General features: G+C 40.1%; 1 protein-coding gene across 3 annotated transcripts; it reads left to right on the top strand.

Moving 5' to 3' along the window:
• Positions 1 to 634: 634 nt before the first annotated feature.
• Positions 635 to 27990, top strand: LOC143856589 (uncharacterized). Of its 3 annotated transcripts, none has more exons than XM_077366856.1 (14): positions 636 to 914; positions 9307 to 9403; positions 9585 to 9693; positions 12382 to 12471; positions 14223 to 14333; positions 17412 to 17597; positions 21700 to 21834; positions 22847 to 23340; positions 24034 to 24133; positions 24300 to 24359; positions 25282 to 25374; positions 25466 to 25585; positions 26750 to 27429; positions 27791 to 27990. In XM_077366856.1, the coding sequence occupies exons 2-13, from the start codon at positions 9330 to 9332 to the stop codon at positions 27062 to 27064; spliced, it is 1887 nt and encodes a 628-aa protein (XP_077222971.1). In that variant the 5' UTR covers positions 636 to 914; positions 9307 to 9329; the 3' UTR covers positions 27065 to 27429; positions 27791 to 27990. The 3 variants fall into 3 exon arrangements, with proteins under 3 accessions (XP_077222972.1, XP_077222971.1, XP_077222970.1); XM_077366855.1 differs by having other exon boundaries at positions 9310 to 9403; XM_077366857.1 differs by lacking the exon at positions 17412 to 17597 and having other exon boundaries at positions 635 to 914; positions 9310 to 9403.
• Positions 27991 to 27997: the final 7 nt, after the last annotated feature.

A 27997-nucleotide genomic window follows, 5' to 3' on the forward strand; every position in this document is an offset into this window, starting at 1 on the left:
TAAAATTGTAGCTAAGAGACAAGAAAAGAAGTGAACCAGCCGTCGTTTTTGACTTCTCGCCCTTCTTTCTGTCAGCAAAAGAGTAGCAGATCCTCCCATATTTTCAGGTTTTATAAATCTCAGGATGCGGGAGAGATTTTTAAAACCTGAATTTCTCACTTAAAATCCAAGAAACGCTGTCAGAACAGCACGCAGTAGCTTGATCATGAACCCTCTTTTACACTGTTTTCAAACTAAAAACCTTGATTCTAAAATCCGAGTATCCAAACGGCCCCTTATTTTCTGCCACGATGTCAATTCTGCCTCTTGATTCCATTTGTTTGACATTGGAATTAAACAGAATCAGAATTAGATGCAAATTCCAGCGCTTGATTCCAGCAATCCAAACCCATCCTTTAAGAGTGTCATTATTAAAACAAGGGTAGGAAATACTATTTTCCTTAAATTAGCATTATTGGATGAGCCGAGGAGTAGATCTTTTGAACTAGTTGGCCAGCATGAATCCAGTCCGTTGATACCAACCAAGCAACCACGATCATCCACTTGTTTAGGAGAATAAAAAAATGTTTGGCTCTGACTGGCCCGCCGGCTAAATTTTGAAAAATATTAAAATACCAGTTACGCCCTCTACCACCTGCCATCTCTTTCTCTCTTCAGATCAGCTGTCACCACCTCAGCGATTTCGATATTTCTAAGAAAGCTCTAAAAAAAAGCGTTAAAATCTGCCACCATTCACGTTAAGAGGGGTGCGAATCATCCTACAGGGGTGCGAATTTTATGGACACCTGTCTCCGCCTCGGCGCTCTATAAAATCGCAGAAATGGAGTTTTTCGAGTGTCCCGGACCTAAAAACGAATCGATATGTCTCTATTTGACAGAGAAAAAAAAGGACAGAAAGATCGGTTTCTTAAAAGGTATTTGTCCCAAGTACTGTTAGATTCTATTTTTAAGCTAATTGACATTAGTATTTCCTATTTCTAAGTAAAAGTATCTGTGAAATATCTGCTCATAATCTGTTTTTTAGCTAATTAACTATTTCTAAGTAGAAGTAGCTGTGAAGTATCTGTTCCGAATTTTTCATCTTACAACGCAAGCAGCTTCAGAGCTTATTTTTCTCTTTTTCATCAGTTCTTGAGCTACTTTCTTTATCCGCCCTGTAAAATAAAGAGATAAAAAGGAGCGTACACGAAAGTTTTGATTTTTCTTTGCTGTTTGGTCATATTTCGGCAGCTCTTAACCTGTAAAAATTAGGGTATTTTCGCATCCATGGGGGACATGTATGTGAGAAAATAACTTTCTTTATAATGGAGAATTGCTTTTTCTCCTTCCTCTGTATAAAAGATGTGGATAACTTTTTTTTTGTTTTAATAAAAGTAAAGTTTTGGACTTTGGCCAAGGTGGCCCTTTGAAACCTGTGCTTGTATGGCATTGGAGTTTGCATAGCTATGTAACTTTTTAGCGAATCGAAAGTGCTTATCACTTTTTAAGGTCCCTTTTTGTTTCCTTTCAATCTCTAATATGTCTCCTTTTTAGCTTTCCAAATTATAACAAGAGCATGTTATTTTACAATTGTTTGGATTGCAAAACAAGGTCTGGACTAGGAACTTTCTAACAATGGGAGTGGCTTAAACCCATTCAAAATGCGAATCATGCGTGCGTGAGCTGCAAGAATGCCCCTCAAAGCAGATCTTCTTTGGCGATCGTCGGAAGGAAGATACAGAGGTTTCAGAAGCCGTGGTCTCTTCGTTGTAGACATCGGCCTCAGCGGATTCCTCCCCTGTATCCTCTCCCTCTTCTTCTTCAGTTCCTTCAGACTCAGTGTCCTCCTCCATCTCGGTCTCTTCGTGGGTTTCAGATTCAGAATCCGGTGGAACCTCACGGCTCGGTGGTCGGCACATTTTGCAGAGTAGAGGAGGGTTCCGGGAAAATTATGATCTTCGACGGGGTCAGAGGTGTTGGGGGAGATCGTCCTAGATGGGCCAGTGGGGCGAATTTGATCCCTCTTGGGGTCCGGCGGACCAACCCCGATGCAGGCCTTTTGGGCGTTTCTAAAGAAGGATGGAGGACGTTTGGATCTGTGCCGACAGTTAGGCCGAGAAATTGGTCCCCCCGAACTGAAGAGGCGGATTGGCTTCCCGTCCGTAGCAAGAAGGGACGTCGAATGGATAGTGTCTTCCACAAAAGAAAGGATAGAGAATTAGGCGATTGGAGATGCTGCAGATGTGCTTTCAGGAATTTTCGAAAGAGGGTTAGATGTTGGAAGTGTCAAAAAGTCTGGTCCAGTGCGGATTTCAATTTTCCAGGGCACCAAGCCCAGCAAGCGGATCAGGTGGAGAGGAGGCGGCTTGTTCCTAAACCAACAGAGTCTCAAGCAGAGAATGTTAGAATGGAGCCGTTGTTTCCTGCAACTTCGGAAGGTGTAGCCTTCAACCTTGAAGTAGTCCCCCTTAAGTCTATTAGTAATGCAGACTTAGGATTATGGGGGAAGATGAAGGAAGGGTGGGATGTGATCTGGACGCTTTGGAAGCCTGGCTCTCTCGCAATAGTAGTCAAGGGACTGAAGCTGTGGTGTATAAAATTGCTCCTTTAGAACCCAAATTTCCATCTCAGCGGGCGCTAATCGATCTCAATTAATCAGAGACTGGTGCTCTCCACCCCATTCTCCTCTGGAAGATTTACAGAAGTGGGATACACGATTTCCTAAGGAGGGGAAGCCTTTCTGGTGGACAATAGAAGGGGTTCCGCCTGAAGCATGGTGCGCCGATAATTTTCGGCGTATAGGGCGGAAAATCGGCCAGGTGGTGGAGGTTGATTTGTCGTGTTATGCGGGTTTCGGGTACGAAGCGGGTAGGATGCTGATCATGTCCGAAGGTCGCCCCGGAAGTGAACTATCTATCCAAAGCTCTATCGATGGCACAATTCGTTGGATTCTAGCCTCCCGGGAAAAAGTTGACGACGACCAGAACTCTGCAAAAATCCTTTCTTCTTCACCGGCTGTGCAAATGGTTTCGGAAGAAGAGAGGGGTCTTCCTTTACATACTGCTATTGAAGGGGTATGTGTAGTTGAAGTTAGTAAATATCCCATAAATGCAACTCAGGTAGCCTTCAATGCCATCAATGAAGTCTCAGCATTGCTGTCTGTGCCGGAGATAAATGCCGGGCTCGTCGGGTTGGTGGAGGCGGAGGCCCCTTCAGACTATTGTGAGCAGAAAGAGGCGCAGGTTAGCAACAACTCACCTGGTGAAAATTATGAATTTCAAAAAGTGGGTCCCACACAAGCATACAGGTGGCACAGTATAGATAGCCCTATTCAGGACTACTCAGCATCAGCTTGTCCTTACTCTAAGGTCAACAGCTTTGAAGACATAATCTCAGTCTTATCTCTTCGTATCACAGCAACTCTTCTCGAGTGGATGTTGTCCACGAGCCAATCTCGGGTCCATCGGATCTTTCTGAAAGCGAAGTTGATCCAGAGGACCATTGGGCTTCTCTACTGGTGGTCTCTGGGAATCAGGTGGCGGTAGGGGCCTTTGGGTCTTATCCATCCTATGTTGGGGATGAATACCCGCGTCTGGTGGACAGAGCCGTTGGTCCTGCTCATCATTCTCCTCGTTTCTCAGCGATAGATCTTATTCTGGAGCTTTTTTCTCACAATCTCCGTCCAGCTGCTGCTTCTTCTCCTTATTTAATGAGCCCTACAAATCAGAGCCTCAATCACGACTTAAGTTCAGTGGGCGTCGCTCGATCCTCTCCTGAGTCTGAGGAGGAACTCGGGGAAAACCGGATGAGGGGGTATAGTCTACATCGACACAAGAGTAGGTGCCCCCTTATATCTCGTGGTGACAGTATCTTCATTCAGTGTTGGGTGGGGCAAAGGAAGGTGCTCATTGATTCTAGTGGCTTGGGAGGTATGAAGAATTTATTCTCTGGTGAAGTTAGGGAGTGGTCCTTTCGCTCGCTCGTCAGGGTATCGCTTGGAAGTCCCTCCCATCTCTCTTCAATGAGATGGTGTAGCAAGGCGGATCTTCCGTTCCTGCCTTGTGCTTCAGAATTCTTTCCTGCCCCTTCAAGGAATGACTCTGGCCCGGTTTCTCCCAAGGCGGTGCTTGAATTGATGGTGGATCATACCAGGCACCTTAGTTCTCATCTGGGCCTAGTATTTCCGGGCCCCGATGCGGAATATAGGTCTTCTATACTGGCGGCAGAACTTCGGGAGATTGCTGGAGTGTCATCTTCAGTTTCGATATCCGAAGCAAACCTGAAACGAACGGAGCGCGAACTGGTGAGACTTCAATCGGATATCAATTATGATTCTGGATCGCATAGCAAAGGCCTCAAATTAAAAAAAAAAAGGAAGAAACTTTGGTACCAGGGCGGGGAGGAATTCATCTGAATACAGTTGGTAATGAAGATTCTATCCTGGAATATAAACGGCTTGGGCTCTCGGGAGAAAAGAATTCAAATCAAAGCATTGGTTAAACATCGGCGCCCTGAGGTTGTTTGTCTTCAGGAAACAAAGATGGGGCAAATCAGTAGCATAGATATGAGAAGCATGGGGTTCAATAATGACTGGAATTTCGCTTTCTTAGCATCCAAAGGAGCTTCAGGGGGCATTTTGGTGGCTTGGGATTCAGTCTTGTGGGCCAGTACGGATGTTTGGCGTGGAGTTTTCTCTCTCTCCGTTACTGTCCGAAAATGTAATGATAACTCAGTTTGGTTCTTCTCAGGCGTCTATGGTCCTTTGTCATCCTCTGAGAAGTGCCGTTTTTGGGAAGAATTAAATCAGATGCGAAGCCTATGCTCCGCTCCTTGGTGTATCGGGGGGGATTTCAATGAAGTTCTAGGCTCAAGGGACCGCCTCGGGGGTCAGCGGGTCACTGCGGGCATGAGATCTTTCGCTGATATCATCGCAATCAATGAGTTGACAGATTTACCTTTGGGTGGATCATCTTTCACTTGGGCCAGAGGTTCGAATCGGAGCCGGCTTGACAGATTTCTTCTATCGGGTGACTGGTTGGCAATTCTTTCTGAAGTCTATCAACAGGCTTTACCACATTCAGTTTCCGACCATTGCCTAATTCTTTTGTCTCTTAAAATGGAGTCCTGCCGCCCCCCCCCCCCCTTCAGATTTGAGTTAGCATGGCTGGAGAACCCCCTCCTGGAGGCTCAATTAGTCCGATGGTGGTCTGATCGCGTTTTCGAAGGTCCAGAGGACGTAGTTATTGGCAAAAAATTACGGTTCATGAAAGGGAAATTGAAAGAGTGGGATAAGGAGCAGAAAGAAGTTGACCAAGGCAAGAAGCGGATTCTTGAGGACAGATTGATGGCGATAAATACATTGGCAGAGAATGGTTTGGCCTCGGTGGAGGATTATGAGCAACAAGGAAGATTAATTCAAGAGCATAAAGAGTTGTTGATGCTTGAAGAAATTTCTTGGCGCCAAAGATCTCGAGTAAAGTGGTTGTTGGAGGGAGATAAAAACACAGCTTTCTTCCATGCCATGGCCGGTGCTCGCAGAAGAAGGAACCGAATTGAATCCTTAGACGTGAAGGGGAAGATTGTATCGGACAGAGAGAGGATTATTGAAGAAATTATTGATTTCTACAGATCCCTCTACTCAGCTGATGGAATGTTACGCCCAATCCCTCAAGACATTTGTTTTGCAAGCTTAAGTCTGGAGGTTTCAGCCGGTTTGGAAATCCCTTTCTCTGAGGAGGAAATCCGAACAACACTGTTTTCTTTAGCGAAAGATAAAGCCCCTGGACCCGATGGTTTCTGTTTGGCTTTTTTCCAAACTTGCTAGGAAACAGTAAAATCCGACCTTCTTCGCTTCTTCCTTGAATTTTTTGAGGGAGCAGTCCTTGACAAAGGGACATGTGCAACTTTTCTAGCCCTCATTCCAAAAATTGAAGGAGCATCAAAAGTCTCGGATTTTCGTCCGATCAGCTTGGTGGGCAGCCTTTACAAAGTCCTCGCAAAGGTTCTGGCGGATCGTATCAAAGTGGTTCTACCATCAATTATTTCGGTCTGTCAAAGTGCCTTTGTCAGCAACCGACAAATTCTTGATTGTTCTTTAACGGCCAATGAAGCCATTGATTATTATCGAAGGAAGGGGGAAGGCGGCATACTATGCAAGCTTGATATGGAGAAGGCATATGACCGAGTGGATTGGGCAGCTTTAGATTATCTGCTGGGTCGAATGGGCTTTGGTGGTCGGTGGAGAGGTTGGATCCGGAACTGCTTATCGTCCGCCTGATTCTCCATCCTCATCAATGGATCTGCAAAAGGATTCTTCAAATCATCTAGAGGCTTGCGGCAGGGAGACCCCCTCTCTCCTTTTCTTTTCCTGATTATGGCCGAATCACTGTGCAGACTGCTGAAAAAAGGAAGTGAGTTGGGGTTATATCAAGGGTTCCTTATTGGTGATAGTAAGGTGGAAGTATCGCTTCTTCAATTTGCGGATGACACTCTTCTGTTCTGTTCTCCGGTCATATCCCAGATTCTTAATCTTAAAGCTATGCTTCGTTGTTATGAGATGGTCTCGGGTCAAAGATCTAATTTCGCAAAATCTCGGTTGTACGCGATCAACGTTTCCGAGAGCGATGCATCCTATTTTGCCGGAATTATGGGGTGTGGGTTAGATGTCTTTCCAGCAACCTATCTAGGTCTTCCTCTTGGTATGGGTCGACCCAAACAAAACCTATGGGTCGACCTAAACAAAACCTATGGGCTCCTATTATTCAAAGGATTGAGCGTCGTTTGGCCACCTGGAAGCGTCGGTTGGTTTCCAAAGGTGGTAAATTGGTGCTTATAAAGGCCGTTCTATCCAATATGCCGATATATTTTCTATCTCTTTTTCACTGTCCCGCCTCTGTTGCTAAGCGCATTGAGCAAATTCAGAGACGCTTTCTGTGGGGCGGCTCAGGTTCTTCCAAGGGGGTCTCCCTGATTAAATGGAGTGTGGTCTGCTTGCCTATTAAAAATAGAGGTTTGGGTATCAGGAGAGTTCAGAGTTTCAACCAGGCCCTTATGGGCAAGTGGCTGTGGAGATTTGGCGAAGATTGATCCTCTTTGTGGGTCCGGGTCGTTGGAAGTAAGTATGGTTCTGCTCATGGGCACTGGGACTCTGTTGATAATTATAAAATCAAAGGACTCACGGTCTGGAGGGACATCTTGAGGTTGAAGTCTTTATTTGCTCCTGGCGTTCGATTCAGAGTATATAGGGGGGATCAGATTCGGTTCTGGCAGGATCCTTGGTGTTCGGCTGCACCCCTTCAAGTGATTTTTCCTGACTTATTCATCGTTTCATCTCAAAAAGAGGCCTGGGTATCAGAATGTTTTGTAAGGGAACAAGGGAAAGTGGTTTGGTCTCCTAAGTTTCGGAGAGACTTCTTTGTTAGGGAGTTAAGCTCTTACCACGACCTCCTCTCCTTATTGGATTCTTGCTTCATCAAGTCTTCGGGCGTAGATCGTCGGATTTGGATTTGGAATCCTTCGAGGATTTTTTCAGTCAAATCTTTTTATAACCATCTGATCCCTTCTTTAGAGGAGCATGTATCCTCCTCGGTTTGGAGACAATCTTGCCCTCCGAGAGTAGCCTTCTTTGGGTGGTCTGTTAGCTGGGGCCGCATTCAAACTATGGATTTTTTAAGGAAGCGAGGAATGTGGCTGGTCGATCACTGCCCTCTCTGTTTATCCGCTGGCGAATCCATTGACCACCTTTTCATACACTGTAAGTTTGCTCGAAATATTTGGGATCTTATATTTTCTCGTTTTGGAATCAGTTGGGTCCCCTCCAACTCTATGGCTGAATTCATTCAGAGTTGGGAATGGAATCCGTGGAAAAAGAAAGGCAGAACTCTGTGGAAGATGTGTCTCCTGGCCTCATGGTGGTTCTTGTGGAAAGAGAGGAATGCTCGTATCTTCGAAGGTAAAGCTAGATCCCCCTATTGGATCTATGTCAAGTTGATAGCTGCGGTCATATCCTGGGCCCGAAGCCTTCCTCTGTTTCGCTTTGTTTCAGCTTTCGACCTCTGGGAAGGATGGTCAATCATATGTATGGAATCGGCTACCAAAGTGAAAATCCTCCCGTCTTGGACTCCTCCCCCTCCGGGGTCCCTGAAGCTTAACTTTGACGGATCGTCCATCGGCAATCCAGGAGCGGCAGGAGTAGGGGGGTTATATAGAAACAACAAAGGGGAAGTTCTTTGGGCCTACTCGGGGCCTATTGGATTGGCAGACTCGAACGAAGCAGAGGTTAGAGCCGTTCATAGCGGGATTGTTTCGATGCCTCGCCTGGTTTTCGACAAAATTATAGTCAAAGGGGATTCCTTAAATGTTATTCGTTGGCTTTCGGGCGTCTCTACTCCCCCCTGGCGATTTTTGCCTCTTTTAGAGGAAATAGAGGATAGCTCTAAGGGCTCATCCATCGCGTTTGGCCATGTCAGGAGATCAGCCAATGCAGAAGCAGACTCCCTTGCCAAGAAAGGAGTCTTTCGGGCCGCGTTCGAGTGCTTTGACTATCTCCCTCCTTGAGTTATTGTAATGCTATGCTTGTATTATCTTAGTTCCTCCAGGACCATCTCGGTTCTGCTTCTTTATATATATATATATATATATTCTGCTGCCCTTTTCAATAAAAAAAAACAAGAGCATGTTAGCTGAAAATCTTCTCTCTCATCCAACATCTTATATTGGGTACTCCACATCTTGTTTTCATACACTTTGAAGCATCATCTTCGTTGGTTATTTTTTTTTTTTTTTTTTTTTGTTTTGAAGGCATACTATGGGCTATAGGTCAAGCTTTTGGGATCTGGTTTGTCCTTTTTTCTTCAAGCGCTTGTGTTTGAAATTAAAAATGATTATTTGTGGAATTGATTTAGGGTCTAACCTCAGCATCGTTGGATGTTGATTTTAGGAAATGAAAATGACTGGCAGCTGTGCATTCATGACTTATTACTCACAAGTGTTACAGTGTTTTTCTGGGTCTCCATCTCATTGTGGCTTGTCTATAAAATGCCATGGGCATGATTATTTTCAGGAAGTGATTTTTTTTTTATAGAACCAAGGGAACTAGGGAAGTGTTTCCTATGAACAGTATTCACTTTTTTGAAGAGAAATTTACACTTTAATCTGCATCTCCCTAGGCCTGACAGCTGGGTTTTGTTACACATTTCATTATTTCTATAAAAATATTGCATATTTTGCGTAGGTGATGAAAGTAAATGAGTGTGTTATTTTCTGTTATGTTTTATTTTCTTTGTAGTGGGTAATTTGAGCTTACATGTTTCTGACATTTTGAAACAGCAGAATAATTCAGCAAATCTTGGATGCTTTCCATAAGCAGTTCACCCCATGATTATGTAATGTGTGACTCAACTGCTACGCTGTTTTCCATGAACTTGTAAGTATCCCATTCTTGCTGTTTTTTCAAACTAGCATCTCTGTTGCTCTGCTATTATTTTTATTCTGTTCACTTATTTTAGGGCATTTCTGCTGCTAGATCTATTTCAGTTCACTCATCTGTTAGGGCAATTTTCTGGGCTTTGGACAAATTTTCTTTAATGTATAATTATTCCCTGTAGAGGTGGTTCGCTCCCAAAATGTTTACAGTCTGCAGAGAAATTTTGTAGTAAAGAAAACCAGTCCGCTGTTCAGGGTGAAAATGGGAGTGATCGCTCCTTCAGGTCAGAGGTCAGTATTAGGAGTTTTATGTATGCAGTTGGATTTTATTTTTCCAATCATCTCGTAGAGAAGTGTGCATGTTTAGAAAGCTGGGCATGAAGAGCAATGCTAAAATTAATTGCCGTTTGATTTGGAGCTTAGCTGGCTTTGCCCAATTTCCTAGCTCTCGGTATGGTGCTTAAACTTTGATCTTATAAATGTTGGTGGAGTCAATGATCAACTCAGAATCCTGCCTAAAATGATGAGTGTTTCATTGACTTGGTTGAGTTGAATTTGAAAGTTGAAAGATCACGCTTGGAATCAACTCTGAGTTTTGAATTTTGATAACTGCTAAAGATTCAAAAAAGTGCATTATGTTGCATCTACTATTATTTCATGTAGTCAGTTAATTGGTATTTTATAACCATCATATACGAGGTTGTTTCTCATCACCTGTGACAAAGTAGGATGTGTGTTTTTCTTTTTGGTTGGTGAGCTGGGATTGAACCTCCGACCTCTAGGTTGAAGAACAAAGCCTTGACCATTGGGCTAGAGGCTCAATCCCAAGTAGGATGTGTTTGTCGCACATCATTGCCACACACGTGTAAATTATAAAACAGTGTTCAAATGATTGTAAGCGTCTATTCATCATCAATGGACTTTTTCCCATCAAATGTTGACTGTTGACCAAATTTTCTTTTAACCACCCACTTGAGTCCCACTATCATTGTCATATCAAATGGTTAGGATGGCCGGGTTATTATGATTTTTTGTACCGTGGGCCATCCACGGTAGGCCCATCCCATAAATAGTCATGATCCTCCAACAATGCAGCCATGTCTATTGTTGGAGCATACTGAACTGAACTCAGTTGAACTGAACTCAGTTTCTCACGGATGACAATGGCAAGTTTATCATTTGGACCTATAAAAAAAAGTTTATCATTTAGTTCTAATTATTACTTTGATATAATGTTATTAAGATTGATAAATCTGACCTGTATGCTATCTATTGTCATCTGCTTGAGTCTCATTTTTTTGACAGTTGGAACTTTTCAAGTGTTTTAGAGGTTTAAACTTTTCTTGGAATGTTTAATTTGCTTTAATCATGGTCCGGTATTTAAGAACTTATATGGTTTTTGTTGAAAGAGAGAAGAGAATGAGAGAATGAGCAAGTTGGAGAGCTTCTCCCCCATAGTTACCAGGGTGGGCAACGAATTCGGGAAAAGAAACGTGAAACGGAAACGGGAAAGACATGAAAAAAATAGATGGGAAACGGGAAACGGGAAAACAACAGAAAATCTATGAGAAACATAGTAGGAAACGCATTAGATGTGTTTCAGAAACGATAGAAAAAACACTGACGAAACACAAGGAAAACACGAAATATGTGGCTTTGTAGAATCAAATTTTGTTAATTTCAAATTTCTATTTGATTTTTCTTATTTTTATTTTTATTTCAATATAAGCTATTGTTTTCTATTTTAATATACATTCCACAATTTTTATGTGTTTTTTTCCAAAATGATTTTCGCTTGTTTCCTACACATTTCACATGCGTTTTCTACGAGTGTTGCATACGTTTATCACGCTTTTACACATGATTTACATATATTTCTCATGCGTTTCGAAAATGTTTCTCCAATTTTGTATCATGTTTCAGAAACGTTTCGGAAACGAGTTTCCCACGCACGAGAAACATGTTTTAGGGGAAACGGGTTTCCCACCAGCCCAAGGCGTTTCTGGAAACTATGTTCTCCCCCTCACAAGAATATATATATATATATATATATATATATATATATATATATATATATATATATATATATAGAGAGAGAACATATATATATATATAGGGAAAAGTGATCCTACTCAGTCGATTAGATAAGCTTATCTACTCGGTCGGGTTAAAAACAGAGTGGGCCCACATTGTTTGGGTGATCCAAACCATTCATTTGAAAGGCCCTTACCTACATAGGGTGTCCACAAAAAATCAGATCCATAGGATCATCCTAACCCATCCAAAAATGGAAGGAAATAATGGGTAGATTTGTGACAAACAGTGTCTGTCCATTTTTTCCATTTTCCCCTCCATTTTTGGATGGGTTAGGATGATCCTATGGATCTGATTTTTTGTGGACACCCTATCTAGGTAAGTGCCTTTCAAATGAATGGTTTGGGCCACCCAAACAATGTGGGCCCGCTCTTTTTTAACCCGACCGAGTTGATAATCTTATTTGCTCGACCCACTTTTCCGATATATATATATATATAAACTGTTGGTGCGCTCGAGTGCCTAATCACATGGGTCCCACATTTTTTGTGGTGATCCAAACCATTCATTTGCAAGGCCCTATCATAGATAGGGTGTGTACCAAAAATCAGGTCCATTGAATCATCCTAACCCCTCCAAAAGTGGAGGGCAAAAATGGGCAGATTTGTTGACAAACAGTGTCTGTCCATTTTGACCTCCACAAATGGATGGGTTAGGATGATCCTATGGAGCTGATTTTTGGTACACACCCCATCTATGTAACGGCCTTTCAAATGAATGCTTTGGATCATCCTAACAAAGTGGGCCCACATGAGTTTTGGGCACTCGAGCACACCATAGATATATATATATATATATATATATATATATACAATGTCCAAGTGCCCTTAGGGACATATACACCTTCTAACAGTTTTCAATGTTTTTTATCCTGCAATTGTTCAGGGGATCCATTCTAGTGAAGAAGTTAGAAGGCCTGAAACATGTGATAAAAGAAACAGCATATGTCCTTATCGATTCCAGCTTGAGCATGATGTAAGTTTATCCCGGTTATAAGTTATAACCATTAACAAGATATGGCTGTAAATTTATCTTGTGGTCTTAGGTAATTTTTTGAATTTATGAGGTCTTTGGATTATGGGTTGGATATTTATTTGCGGGAGACTTTGCAAACCTTCTGCGCTGCAACCGTTGCTATATTCGTCTGGGACTGGATCCTTATTTGTTCATATAGTTATCTGCTATTTTTTCGTTACATTATCCTTCGTTTGCAGAACATTAATTGATTGGATCCCATAGTTCAATGGAGAGAGTGGTTGCAATATATCAACTAAGTCAATATGTTGGCACCATGACTTTTTTTGTTTTATGATTCAGTGAGATCCAGCTCAATCTAAAGTTCTATCAGAGTTTGCTACCATGGTTCATATTAAGTGAGACAAAATCAGTGCATACAATTTTTTTTGGGAATCCTTTAGTGTGTACAAATAATAAAAATGAACCTAAGTTATAGAGATTTTAACATATCAGGTTGCTTTAAGTGTGTTAAAGTGGAGAGAAAAGGGCCTGGAAGACTGGGGTACTTTGTTTCACAGTGGGTTGGTAAGGGGTTGGGGGGTTGGAGGTGTGGGAGCACAATAGTTAGGCTTCCAAGAAGAGTACAACATAGTAGCACCTAGTATTAGAAAGCATTTGTATGATATATATTAAATAATTTAAAACAATAAATACTGAAACCAACTCATTCAGTGATTGTATTATAAACTTTAAATTTTAGGATTTAGAAATGACAAGGCACAAATATTCCAAAATTGATCAAGTTAAATGTGGTCTTGATGAATTTGTAGTATCAGCAATTGGTACTAGGAGGATGATCTGAAGTGGAATTGGTACTAGTATCAGCAAATCCCATATGTCTGATAATTCAGTATATACCACATATTACATGCAGTTCATATAAATATAGTCATGTAACACATGCTATATAATATGGGAAAAGTGACTAAGAGCGGCCTCTCATATAAACTTATATGAGGTGACGGCTAGAAACACGGTGGGCCCAAAATTTTGGGGTGATCCAAACCATTCATTTGATAGGCCCTGGCATAGATAGGGTGTGCCCAAAAAATCAGCTCCATAGGATCATCCCAACCCTTCTAACTGCGGAGGTGAAAAATAGGCAAATTTGGGCAAATTTATACCCGCCCATTTTCACCTCCACAGTTTGAAGGGTTGGAATGATCCTATGGAGCTGATTTTTTGGGCACACCCTATCAATGCCAGGGCCTATCAAATGAATGGTTTGGATCACCCCAAACATGTGGGCCTACCGTGTTTCTAGCCGTCACCTCATATAAGCATATATGAGGGGTCGCTCATAGTCACTTTCCCCATATAATATGCTACTAATATTCTTACAATTTTGGTTTTTCTATGCATTTCGGTTTCGGAATGTGTTTCAATGGGTATGAAAACTGAAAGATTTTGGTCATTACGTTTCAGGTTTCTGTGGAAATTTAAAACTATGGTATTGAAATCTGCATAGAAGTGCTTTGTGACAGTATCAAAAAATATGATTCCAAGCCATTTCTATTTTACTGATTATTCTGACTGGAGGATACATTTTGGAGGGGTTCTCAGCCCTCATAGAAATAAATGTATGGCCATTGTTGATCGCTTCGTTGTGCACTCAAAACGCAATCAAGCACAAGACCTTTAAATGCATCTAAGCTATACTTTTTAATCTGTCACTATGCTATTAGCTAATACAATTCATTCTGATACAGGTTGAAATATTGCAACGAAAACTACATGAAGAGATGGAGTTGCATGTGGTCCTTGAAAATGCTATAGATCATGCTATTTCATCACCAAGTTTATCGTACCTCCCGCCTGATGTAAGACATTATTTGTATGGATTTTGTTTTGTTTAAAGTTTGAACTTTGGAATATGCTACTACTGTTAGGTTTGGAAGTTTCACAAACCATCTTAACCTTTCCAAGGCACTGACAAAATTCAATTATGAAATGGCAAAGCTTGAATATTTTATTAATCTAAAAGTTTTACAAGGAGGGAATCACCCCTGAAGAAGAGTCTTCGGATGGCCAACTCCCGAGCCAACTCCATTCCCATAATCAGAGCTTGATACTCCGCAACGTTGTTGGAACACGGTTCGCGGAGAGCGAACGAATGCGGGATATTGCCGCCTTCTCAGGTTCACAGAAGTACATTCCAAACCTTTTTCACACACGATAGTTCCATACTTCCATCAGCAGACATTTTTCAAAACTTCAAGAATGTACTGCAAAACATCTTGCTTAAATCAATATGAATAGCATTAACACCATATGGGTAATATGCACATAGCCAATTCTACTAGAATAAAAAGGAGAGGTCTAGATAGTTTCCACACTTTTATGTACTCCTACCTCGACAAATGTGTTGTGAAGACTAAACTTTGATTTTATCTTATAAGAAACATGAAAAAGCTAAAAGGATGCATCAACCCTATGTAAAGAGACATCTACTAAAACCAAGCGCCCCTAGGTCTTTTTTTTCTTAGTGTTTGTTTGGATGAGGGGAAAGGATTGTAATCCTCAGGAAATGACATGGCATCAAGGAGATTACCAATGAAAACTGAAATTTTATTTAAGGTGTTTTGTTCTAAGGGAAAGTGGAGAAGGGCTGCAAAAATAAAAAATTGATGGGTATGGTTCGAAGGAGAAGTTATGAGTAAAAACTAAAAAGAGCTATAAATATAAAAAACTGGAGGGGGTGGGGGTGTACCTGCGAAACAGGGAAAAGAACCCTCGAATCATGCCCAACGGACGATGTGATCGCAGATTTGGACGTTCTGAATCGTCGACCAAACAAGCCACTTCCGATTCACCTTCGAGTCTGATGGTGCTCTCTTCCACTTCCAAATTCCAGAATTGTGCAATTCTGAAAGTGTCAGGGAGTGGGATTTTTCTGACTTTTATAAATGTTCCTTAAAACCTTGGATCTAGGGCTAGCTCCAGCATTTCCTAATTTGTGGACAAATTTCTCATTCAACAAGTGCCACAATTACCGATTTAACCATCATCAACAGATAATTTCCACAAAGCCAAGTGTGCACAACCCTAAGATAATTTTCTCAATCAATCATACTTATTAAACCTCCCACTTCGAATAGAGTTCAATCAAGAAATATTTCCATTTTTCCAATCATCCATAGATTTTCGGATTTACTCAATTCAAAGTGTTCCTTGATTTGATTGGCCAAATTGTTAATCGTTTTGTAAATTCCCTCGACATAATTGTTTGCGAAAATAATAATATAATAATATAATAATTTTTGAAAAAATATGTCCCTTATTTTTCTTTAGACATTCCAATAAAATTCCATTTTGGCATGACCGATCGTCAAGTACAATTAGGATAATTGTATTCAACTTTCGTGTATCTCTTGAGCACTCTAAACACACTCAAATTAAATATCATTAAATATAACTTAATCAGGAATTCCACAATTAATTCCTCAACTTCAGTTAATTCCTCAATTTCAATCGGCACATTGCAATGAGTCCTAGCATGGGCATTCATCACTCTTTACAGTATAGTGCCCTATGTCCCGTACAAAAGATTTCACCACAAGGGCTTCTCTAGTAATGTGTATTGCATACACACTATCGTATCGGTGCACTTAATTCAACATATTCAAGAAAAACATACATTAGCTTAATTCCATCGAATTACTTTTCTATCCCTCGCACCTGCGTGTATTTTCGCATATTGTGAATGAGTACTTTCCATTATGAGACACACCAACACAAGATTCACGTGATTCCTCAAACACACTATGTCAACAATCTTCAGGAGCCGATCCCTTCAGACAAACCCTGGCGGAACATCCAAGTACCAGGTTTAAGGGCTGTATTCTATCGACAGGTCCCATGGTCCTATCACCCATTGCACGATGTATTCCATGCTCTTGTCCCAACACCTAGTCTGCCAGTACACGTTTCTAGCACCCCACTCACCGTGGAAATATAAGTCCTAACAATATTCTATCATGCACATGATGTGCAAACAGAGGAAGATAAATTAGATTAATTACTAAATTGTCTTGAAAGGCCACAATAAAAGTCACAAAATCCTAACAAGGGGGCTGTCAATTTTTCCTTCTCCCAACATCTCTATTCCACCTATCCACGCCATGTCTCTATCTCTCAACATCTCTTCCTCTCCATCTCTCGCTCTAACGCCTCTCTCCCACCTACGCCTACCCTTCCATCTCTCTCTCTCTCTCTCTGGGTGTGAGAGAAGAGAATGACTGTGCATGCATCATCTTCAAGATCCACGGTGCCGATTTGCTCTAGGATCCCACATGCAAACATGTATATGAAGTCCATACCATTTGAAATTGTAGAGCATCATGGGGCAACACAAGTAGTTTTAGTCCCATGCCAAATGGACACCCCATATGTAAGATAAAGAACTACAAAAACTAGTGGCATGCATTATCTTCAAGATCCTAGGTGCCGATTTGCTCTAGGATCCCACATGCAAACATGTATACGTAGTCCATACCATTTGAAATCGTAGAGCATCATGGGGCAACACAAGTAGTCTTAGTCCCATGCCAAATGGACACCCCATATGTAAGATAAAGAACTACAAAAACTAGCGGTTTAGTTTCTATTTTCGATACCCTGAAAGTGGCTTGTTGACCAACAGATCTGACTACAGAGATCAATCTAGACTCCAAGCACCAATCGATAGTGGGTGAACGTCGATTGGCTTAGGGTAGTGAGAGGTTTCATTATCAAAATCCTATTTCCCCTACCAAATCAGTTTGTTTAAATAGCTTTCCTTTATACTCAAACTATTTCCATTTGCTCATATGGTCAATTTACCACACAAATATGGTTGATCATCTAATCACTTTACTCTTGATGGCCATAGGAGTAACATTACTTCATTCCATGTGCAGGCCCAAGAACTCTTGTCTAATATTTCCACCTTGGAGGTTACAGTTTCAAAGCTTGAACAACGGATGGTTTCTTTGCATTTTCAGCTCATTCAAGAAAGGAATGAACGCAGGCTTGCGGAGTACCGTTTGAAACAATCACCTTCTCAGTCTCTGTATCTATGCTCCCCTGAGAATGTGAAACCATCAGTATGCAGTTTTCTCTGTTATATTATTTTAGTTCTACCTTTCAGCTTTCATGAGTATAATATATGCCCAACTGCTCCACAGAAAGAAAGCTATCGTAAACGATAACTTTAATCTTTATTTCTCTCATTTGTTTTGGTGAATGTTTATAAACATTAGTCATTGTGACCTTTTCTAATTGTTGGAAATGGGAATAAGGTTAGAGAAGAAGAAGAAGAGGAATGGAGAGGATGGAGAGTCTCCACTAAGGAGCTCTCTCATGTAATATGATGTATATATAGGCCTAACTAGGGCAACATGTGTACAAGGACTACAATACCCCTCACAGTACATGTAATGACTAAACTACGCTTTAACACACTTCAACATTCCCCTCAAGCTGGAGTGTATATACTATAGAACTCCAGCTTGTTACAAAGAAAACTAAAATAAACAACTTAAATACACATACAACAAAATAATAATAATCTCATACACACAGCTAGCTTGGTACGACACCCCTCCCTCAAGCTGGTGTGGTAAATACATAATGAAAAAAAAAACTTAATAAAAAATAGCAACGGCCACAAGAGTACAGCAGTGAGATCAACGGCCATCAGAAAAAACAGCTGCCCCTGAATCAGTACTGCGGTGAAAGCGTTCACAACATGATCCCCCCCTGAAGCAGAGCAACGACAAACTAATCCGAATACCAACAGGCTAACAGCGAGATCAACGATCGAACAACAGTGCCACAATAGAGAAATAGCAACGAACCACGACTAAAATACTCACACCAAAGGCACACATAGCCAACAACGATGAAGCACGAGTAGAGATACGGTGAACAACGCATCGCCAATAGAAGAAGTCCAATCACCAGAAAGGTGAGAGGAACCAAGGAACCAACAACCAACCAACAAAAGGGCGATAGAAAATCAGCCCACAACAACAAGGAACAAATGACAGTCACACATCACGTCGCCTAAAGAAACAACCAACCAACGACGGCTCGACAGCACATCGCCTGGAGAAACAACAAAGCCCAAAGCAACACTAACGATTGGGCATATAGCCACTGACAACAATAATAAGGTGGATTGCAACGCAAACCACTACAACCACAGGGGTGTAAAACTGCGCCAAGGTAGCTACACACACAAGTAGAAGCACCAACAAAAGGGACTCGCAAACGGGGTGAGAAAAAAAACTAGCCCACCAGAACAACCAACCACAACACACTTTCGCTGCGCGGACAACCAACCAACAATCAACCACAACCAACCACAACAAACCACAACAAACCAACCACAACGATGAGGATCACAACCACGATCAACCCAACCAACAAACCAACCACAATCACAACCAACCCAACCAATGATGATCACAAACCAACAACCAACCAACGACAAACAACCACAATCACAACCAACCCAACCAATGATGATCACAAACCAACAACCAACCAACGACAAAAGCAACAACCAACCAACGACAAAAGCAACAACCAATAGGGTGCACAAACCACCAACCAATCGCGTACAAGACACCAACTAAACGCTAACAAACAACCAACAAATCACCAACCAACATACACATCATTACGCGAAGAAGCCACAAGCATACTAACAAATCATCAACAAAGAAGGGTGAACCACATAAAAGGAATCACACCGAGAAACACCAAGCGTGGACGGAACCAACGAAGAGCACGAAGAAGAAACCAACCAACCAATGAACTACCAACAAAGAAGACGATACTAGATCATGCGGAAATGACAACAAGACAACAACACGACAATACTAAGACAACACCCCCCCTTAAGTTGAGGCCGAAAGCCTTCAACTTGCAACGAAAAAGAACTTGAAGGCACAACCTCCCTCTTAGACATTTCGTCAAACACTTGGGTGCACCTTTAAGATCAAGACAAAGACCATAGAATACAAGGAATATAGAGAGAAAAAATAAAGATTAGGATGGAGTGGATGGGGGGGTGAGACGCAGAAAAGAAAGAGATTAAAGAACTAGAAAGAACTCAAAAGAACGAGATTTATGGAGAAATAACAAGAAAAGATGCTATGGATGGAGAAAAGAAAGGAAAATAATGAATCTTTTTATGGTTTTTTATTTTGTTTTGGATGGATGGATTTACAAATGGTATTTACAAGAAAGGGTGGGGTTTAGGAACTTACAAGAAGGGTTAGGGATTAGGGTTAGGGTTTCATGGATTTAGGGTGTGGGGTTCACGGATTTAGGGTTGAGGGTAATGGATGTAGGGTTTAGGGTTTAGGGATGCACTAAGGAGGAACCCAACAAGGGTTTTGGGAAAATCAAGGAGGAGGGAGTCTTGTTGCGCCATGTCTTCGGATGGTGGGGGGCGTCTCGTCTCGCGTCGCGTCTTCAGGATACCATGTAAGAATGAGCGTATAGAAGATAGAGAAACATGAATGGGAGATGGTGATGGGAAAACTCTTCTTCTTTTTTTCTTTCTCCTAGGATCGTAGCTGTGATACCATGTTAGAAATGGGGATAAGGTTAGAGAGAAGGATAAGGAACTCTCTCATGTAATATGATGCATATACAAGCCCAACTAGGGCAACATGTGTACAATGACTACAATACCCCTCACAATACATGTAATGACTAAACTACCCTACACACTTCATCACTAATTATAACAATTGTATGTATCTTCTGCATAGAGCTTTAAATAGCATGTCGTATGTATGCACTTCAAATTGTATCAAAAGCATTTGATATTTGGCGTGCTATGTATGTTTATAAACACGTCCATTGTTACCTTTTCTAATTATAACAATTGTATGTATCTTATGCATAGGGCTTTAAATAGCATGTCATGTGCATGCTCTTCAAATTGTATCAAAAGCATTTTATATTTGGCGTGCTGTGTGTCAAGACCTTCTAGTGCTTTTCAGCGCCATGGGTGGTCTTGTCAATGGTTCCATGTAACCTTACACATATTGGTGCTCTTCACTTATATGTTGGTTTTTTAGGTCAGGGCTTTAAATTTCAGTTTCAGTTGCCATGGAAATGCTTCATTTCGGTTTCAGTTGGAAATTTATGTGTAAATCCTGTAAAATCATAGAAACGTATGGAAAAATATGCAAATGATAGCATTTAAAGACGAATCTTCAGGAAATGCTAAAAAAGAGCAAATACACACGTAGAAATTATCACATAAGCAAGACAACCATCCATCAATAATGGTTTAAAAACACTGAACATCTAGTGACATGCACTATCTCTCATGTCTGATAATTTAGTACATACCATATAAATAAAAATTTCACATGTATTTCATGTAAATATTTATACATAATACATGCACCACATTTTCGCATACAATTCATATGAATATAATTATGTAAAACAGAGAAATTATATGATGAAAGGCCGTATAAACAGTAAAGGTGGTGCGTCAGAAGTACCACCCTTGATATTGGATCCAGCAACAGCTCCTCAAAAAAGAGCTGTTGTGGGATCAAATATCAAGGATGGGATGATGGGTACGTGTGTATACGGCCCTTCATCATATAATTTCTCTGTAAAACATACTAGTGGAATGATAGGTGCAAGGGCCGGAGAAGGGCCCTTAAATAGATCCACATCATTAAGTGTAACTGAATTCAATTTCTCAACCGACTTTCTTAATGACGTGGATCTATTTAAGGGCCCTTCTCCGGCCCTTGCATAAAGAGAGCCCTTGCATCTATCATTCCTCAACATACTAATATAGTATACCACTATTACACTTATGATTTTGGTTTATGCATTTCGGTTGTTTCGGTTTTGATTTTGGTGGCTATGGAAACAGAAACATTTCGGTTGTTTCGTGTCGGTTTCGGTGTAAATTTAAAACCATGATCTAGGTAGGTAGAATATTTATAAGTAACTTCAAGGGTTACAAAAAAGACATGAAAAAACAAGTTAGGGTGAAAAAGGACATGATAAAACAAGTCAGGGACCAATTTTGTTAATGAATCTACTTGGCTTTGATTCTAAGGTGGCTGTGATGTCTAATAATGCTTTTATTCATCCATTAACTATCCAGTTTGAATCAGAATTAGAGACTGAACATAAAGTTGTTCCTACATTGTCCAGATCTCATCTTCTTTCAGCGATCCAAAGCATTCTATATCTGATGTGCATCCTACATCTGAAGAAGTATCATTCCAGGAGCAAGATCCACCATGTGAAACTAGTAGCAGCACCTCTGGTGCATGCTCAACAACAGAGGTTTCTTTCCTTTTCCCTTGTGCTAGAATTTCAGCTTAAAAATTGGAGCATTTTTTTCCTTGAAGCTCTTATCCTTTGCTAAAGCCAAGGACTGAATGCTCCAGGTTGATGATGGAAAATTTATTGTGCCGAAATCAGTGACTGATTTTTTTTGTTCAAATAAGTGTTTTTTTCTATGATTTATCCGACACTTTGAATTTACCGCTGACACACGTGTCATGTCCGGCACGACACCCGTGTCCACATGTATCGAGACTCCTTTCGACACTTTTAAATGTAATGTTAGAAGTGTTAGTAACTTTATATGTATGTATGTGTATGAGTGTGCTATTATTTCTACATTTTTAGGGGTCGCCATGTCAGATACATCATATCTGTGTTGAAACTCGGCACACGAATCCGTGTCTAGAAATCATGATATAACTACTTCCTATTTTAGCCATGTCCCTGTTTCTAAATTTTGGAAGTTTGCCATGTCCAACACTCCATGTCCATGTCGACATTTGACACTTGTATCCATGTCCACAAATCATAGGTTTTTTTAAATTTTACTGAGTAAACTGTGTATGAAGAAATACATACTTAAACAGTACAAACACTATTGTAATAATGGAAATTACAATGAATATACGGAAGTTCTGGTGACATGGAAAGACTTGTTGTGGCATGACTGCTTGGGTTGTCCTTAATTGTTGTCATTGAGAGGCTTGTCGTTGTACACGAAAATTTCGCATAAACTCTTGCCATAGTGTAGAACTATTCCTATGATTTCTGATCTCAAACTCAGACAACATTTGGACTGGTTATGGATACCTAACTTGATTTATAAGCAACAACTTTTGGTGTGTTCTTAGACAACCTGAAAATTTTGGAGTTTTTTCTTGGCTCCTTAAATGTTTTCTCATCTCTCCTTGTTTTTTCCTTAAAACTCTAGAAGATGAAAGCTAGTAATTAAACTTTTGGTCTGAAAAAATTGACAAATATCGTCTAATATTTTATTCTTTGCAATCAGAGTACGTCCGGCAGTGCCTCTTTCATTGAAGATAAGAACACAACAAGAGAAGTGTTTCAGCATGTACCTATTGGGAAACTTAATAAAAATATGCGGTTTTGGGGCCACTTGAATCACCCTAATCAGCTGTCAGAAGAGATGGTCAGGTGTATGAAAAACATATTCATCTCCCTAGCAGATTCTTCCGCGATTTCATCCAAACCACCCATGTTGGAGAGCCTCAACTCCTCTGCATCTCCCCTTGGGCATCTTTCCAATTTGTCATGGTCACTATCTGAACCATCGACGGATGCATCATTAGTTCAGAGCCCACAAGTTGATTTACATTGTAGTAGTGAGGTGTTAGCCTCTGTTAATGTCTTTGATCCCTACAAAGTTAGTGGAAAACTAAGTTGGACGGACATTGGAAGCTATGCTTTAGCAATTGAGGTTTCTTGGATGTCAGTGGGTAAGAAACAACTGGAATATGCTTCAGGAACTCTACGGATGTTCAGGTAAAACTCTACCCAACCTACTCTTTCTCGAGTGTCTTGGGAATTGGGATGGATTGTGCTTTCAACACATTCGTAAAGTATCTTGTATATTTAACGACTCACGATATTCTGACTAAAGTTATAGAAATTTCATGTAGTTAAGCTTTGTTCTTATGACACCAGGGTCACGTGCGCGAGTTCACACACACACACACACACACTCACACTCACACGTATACACACATGTATTGAGTCACACATTAATAATGATGTCAGCACACAAAAAACATGTTTCGGCCATGGTTGCATCAGTTGATACTGGTACAGTGGTGTTGTGGAATCAACAAAACACCATGTGTCCCTTTCTGGAAACATTTTCTGTTTTCCTGGAAGAATTCCCAACAACTATGTAACGTAGAAACAAGTTAATATTATAAATTGGTACATCATATGATCCCAGAGAGCAAAAGAAAAAAAACTAAATCAAAATTTTATCTTGATGGTCATTGTCAACATAGGGTCTTTTTCCTGTGAGTATGTGTCTAACCTGGCCTTTTCTTGCAAATTTGAGTGTCCTTGTTACATACCTTTGTTGCAACTTCACAAAGATCACCTTTAGAAATTGGAGTCCTAGCTTCATTCTAAATGCATGATTGTTCGTATGAGTCTTGGATAGATTTTGAAACTGATTTCTTTTTCTGTTTTGAGGGACAGGTCGCTAGTTGAGCAGTTGGCAAATGTGAACCCAACACTTTTGAGCAGAAATGAGAAGCTGGCTTTCTGGATCAACTTATATAACGCATTGATCATGCATGTACGTTTTCACTTTAGTTTTTCATGACTTGGTGTGTAGGCAATTCCTTAGCAGAACTATTGGAAGCTCATGGCAAAGTATGGGTTCATTCAAGAAAGGAAGGAAAATCAATGGAAAAAGTTGATTGATTTTAATTTCGATTATCTGATATCTGAATTCCTTCCAGGCTTACTTGGCGTATGGAGTTCCGAAAAATGAGTTGAAGCTTTTCTCTTTGATGCAAAAGGTTTGGTTTGTAAACACATTACTCTGCCTTCTTTGTCATGTTTCGTAGTTTTTTGGTTTTCTTGAGTATTAGTTTTGATACCGATGTCTTAAACTCTCTTGAACCAAATAGCAGTTTTAAATGCACATCCCTCCATTACCAGTTTATACGAGGCATTTATGTATGTGGTCTCAGTAGGGTGTCCAATTGAGATACCAGCAGCAATGCGTCTTGTTTTTGGTTAAGTGTGCTTTCATTGGAGCAGAGAATTCTTCTATTTGTTTTTTATGTTTCTTTGGTAGGCAATGGAAAGTTTTTTATACCATATTTATTTGTAAAAAGAAAGACAAAACAAAACAAAACAAAAGATAAATCGAAATATCTTGTATCAGACACAGATGCAGAGATTGTTTTTACACTGAAACCAGCCCTGTTTTGGATTTGTTATAAATAGTATTAGTACCTTATACGCACCAGTAGAACACAGAGTAGTTCTGGAAGTCAGTCTTTCAGTTCCCTGTGTGACTTGTTCGAGTCAGTGAGAAACTTGCCCTATTTAATGGGAATTTTGTGTTTGGACACATTACTCTAAGCAACCTCCGAGCACCTTAATTTTTCTGAACTCCACGTCAATTATGACTTTTTCGGAACACAGTACTAAGATCAGATTTTTGAAAAACCATGATGGACAGAACTTAACACAGCCTTATTAAGTTATTGTTTCACCCGTTATCTTCTTCCTTTTACTTTTCCTGTATAAATCATTGCTGTTTCCCTCATTCTATGAGTACATGAAGTATATATTTTCCGTGGTTTTAATCCATTTCAGATTTGCTCTTGTTTCACAAAAGAGAAGCAAAGAGAGAAACATGTCATGAAATGACCAAGTGTTTTTGGCTTGAATTTGCCTACTTATGTATTGCTGTTTATCTTTTGTTTTCAGGCAGCATACACAGTTGGGGGGCATTCATTCAATGCTGCATCTATCAAATATGCAATCTTGAAGATGAAGCCACCGCTCCATAGGCCACAAATTGTATGGGACTTGTAGTTTGACATTATAGGAGTATTTTCTTCTGAGAGCTTTTGGAAAACATGATTTTGATTAATATGTCTGAAATTCTCAGGCATTGCTTCTTGCCCTTCACAAATTGAAGATATCAGAGGAGCAGGAGAAGTTCTCAATTGATAACACGGAACCGCTTGCAACATTTGCTCTCAGCTGTGGGATGTACTCTTCCCCTGCGGTAAAGTTGATGCACGCCTCCATGCTTCCATTGCTTTATTTGACTGTTTATTCTGGTACTTATATAACGCATTTGGGCTAAACATTATAGTAACTAATGTCAAACAAATTATTTATGATATATTCTTAATCATCCTTGTAAATTCTTTCTTCCCCTCTTGATAATTGAATCAAAGGGGCCTATTAATATATTTTTCTTGGATCACTGCCATCCAAGAAAAGTTTATTTAATTATCGCCTATTTTGCGAATCAACGAGGGTTGAAACATGCTATTAAACTGTAAAAATATAATAGTTTTAGCATTTTTTTACTTTCCACCCATCTCTTTTATCTATAATATTCATTGCTTTGTTCGACTGACATGGATTAGAGCCGACCCCAACTAGAACCAGGATGAGAGCCCGGTAGATTCCTTTTACCTTCTTCATGAATTTTTTTCTAAAGGATTCATTTAGCTGACCCCAACTAGTTTAAGACAAAGGCTTTGTTGAGTTGAGTTGAGTATTCATCGCTTTGTTCGACTGACATGGATGGTATGAAAACAAGTGGGTGGAAAGGCAAACTCCATATACACAGTTTTGGACTTTTAGTCGTTGAGTGCTTGCCTACGTTGCATGAGTGCGGATACGAATGTGCAGAATCTGACATGGGCATCAAGTGTCGGATTCGGCAAACCTCAAAAGGGACGATTTGTGGATTCGTAAAAATGTTTAATCAATTTCCAAATTTTATTTTTTTATATAATAATATGAATATAATAAGTAATATGTTGAAAATTTTAATAGGCTAAGTAGATATAATATTTTATTTACATTTAAGAAACTTAATATTAGGATGGGTAAAACTCTAAACATGCAGTAATTGTAAAGTTGTGGTCGTAATATTTAGCCAAAAAATGATAAAAGAGATCTAGAAGTGTCTTGTAGAATCCTAAAGTATTTGGAATTCGTGACGTGTCCGACACGGACTCTTCGCCCATTTAGAAGAATCTATGTAACATGGGTGCCTGCCTAGGCACGCCTTGAGCTCAGCACACATCAGTATTTGTGTGTTATATAATTTGAAGCAGGTCTCAGTACATAAATAAAAATATTTAAACTTCCTCTCCAATGTAAATTGATCCATAATCTTGTGATTCTTTGTTGTCTAATATTGAATTTTCAGGTGAGGATCTATACTCCTGTAAATGTAAGGGAAGAGCTTCAAGAAGCTCAACGTGACTTTGTACGAGCTTCGGTTGGAGTGAGTAGCAAAGGGAAACTTCTGGTGCCAAAGATGCTGCACTGCTTTACCAGGGGCTCTGTCGATAATGCCAATTTAGCCGTCTGGATCTCCCATTTCCTTCCTCCTCAACAGGCTAACTTTGTAGAAAAATGCATATCACAGAGGCGGCATAGTTTCCTTGGCTCGCATAATTGTGGAATCCTTCCATTTGATTCTCGCTTCAGATACCTTTTTCTGCCCGAAACCTTTCCATGACAGTCCTAAGCCCACACCATTCTTCTCCCAAATCACATTTCTGGAAATTGGGCTGCATATACTCATTCTCAAAGCACTTTTTGCTTTACATTGACATTCTTTTCTGTTAAAGCCTATCTGTCAGCTCAATTGTCAACTGATTGATGACTGATTACAGAGTTTTTGATGGTTCTAAAGGGGGATCAAATGAAAATCCAACCTATAAAGTCACAAGGTTCTTACTTAGGACGCATCTCGCACCTGCACCAGTTTCTATCCACTCAGTGTAGAAGTTGTTGTGTTCAGAATTGGTGAATCTTGCTCTTGCCTTTCCCAACTGCTATACAAAATTCGCATTCAGACGCCAGCCAGAATTCTTGGATCAGGTAAAGAGAACAGAGATGGATTGATATATTCTTGTACCTCAAGTATCAGTGTCATAATTTGTCTCCTAATCTGATGTCTTTTCATGCTAAAGTTACGTTTGTTATTTTTCTTTATTGGATATAAGGATTTTATAATCCCGAATTGTAAAATCCTTACAAGCTATAAAACCTTGCTTTTATAAACTAGAACCTGGATTTTATAGCTTATAAAATCCAGGTTTTAGCTCATAAAATCCAAGTTTTAGCTTATAAAATCCAGGATTATAAAATCCATGTAAAATGGAGCCGTAAATTTCAGAATTAGGATATAACTTGGGTTGGTTATTTTTTTAGTAATGTTCTTAAATTTATTTTTTGGTAGGTAAGCTGGGATTGAACCTACGACCTCAAGGTTGTGATACATAGCCTCAAAGAATTGAGCTACAGGACCAATCACAATGTTCTTAATTTCTCCAGAACAGATGAAGATCAATAGCACTGACTCTCCGTGGGGCTATTTTGAATGATGGAAAATAGTTTTCAACAATTTTTTTAAATAGAAAATGAGTTGTCCTTGGTAAACTTTTTT

This window comes from Tasmannia lanceolata, unplaced genomic scaffold, assembly GCF_043159265.1.
Source record: "Tasmannia lanceolata isolate RefF3 unplaced genomic scaffold, GAP_Taslan_0.1 ptg000023l, whole genome shotgun sequence".
NCBI lineage: Eukaryota > Viridiplantae > Streptophyta > Magnoliopsida > Canellales > Winteraceae > Tasmannia > Tasmannia lanceolata.

Coding starts and splice junctions, on each gene's coding strand:
- LOC143856589 (XM_077366856.1), top strand. CDS start 9,330: ATGCTTTCCATAAGCAGTTCACCCCATGATTATGTAATGTGTGACTCA. Junction 9,694..12,381: donor ATCGCTCCTTCAGGTCAGAG/GTCAGTATTAGG, acceptor GCAATTGTTCAG/GGGATCCATTCTAGTGAAGA. Junction 24,134..24,299: donor ATAACGCATTGATCATGCAT/GTACGTTTTCAC, acceptor AATTCCTTCCAG/GCTTACTTGGCGTATGGAGT.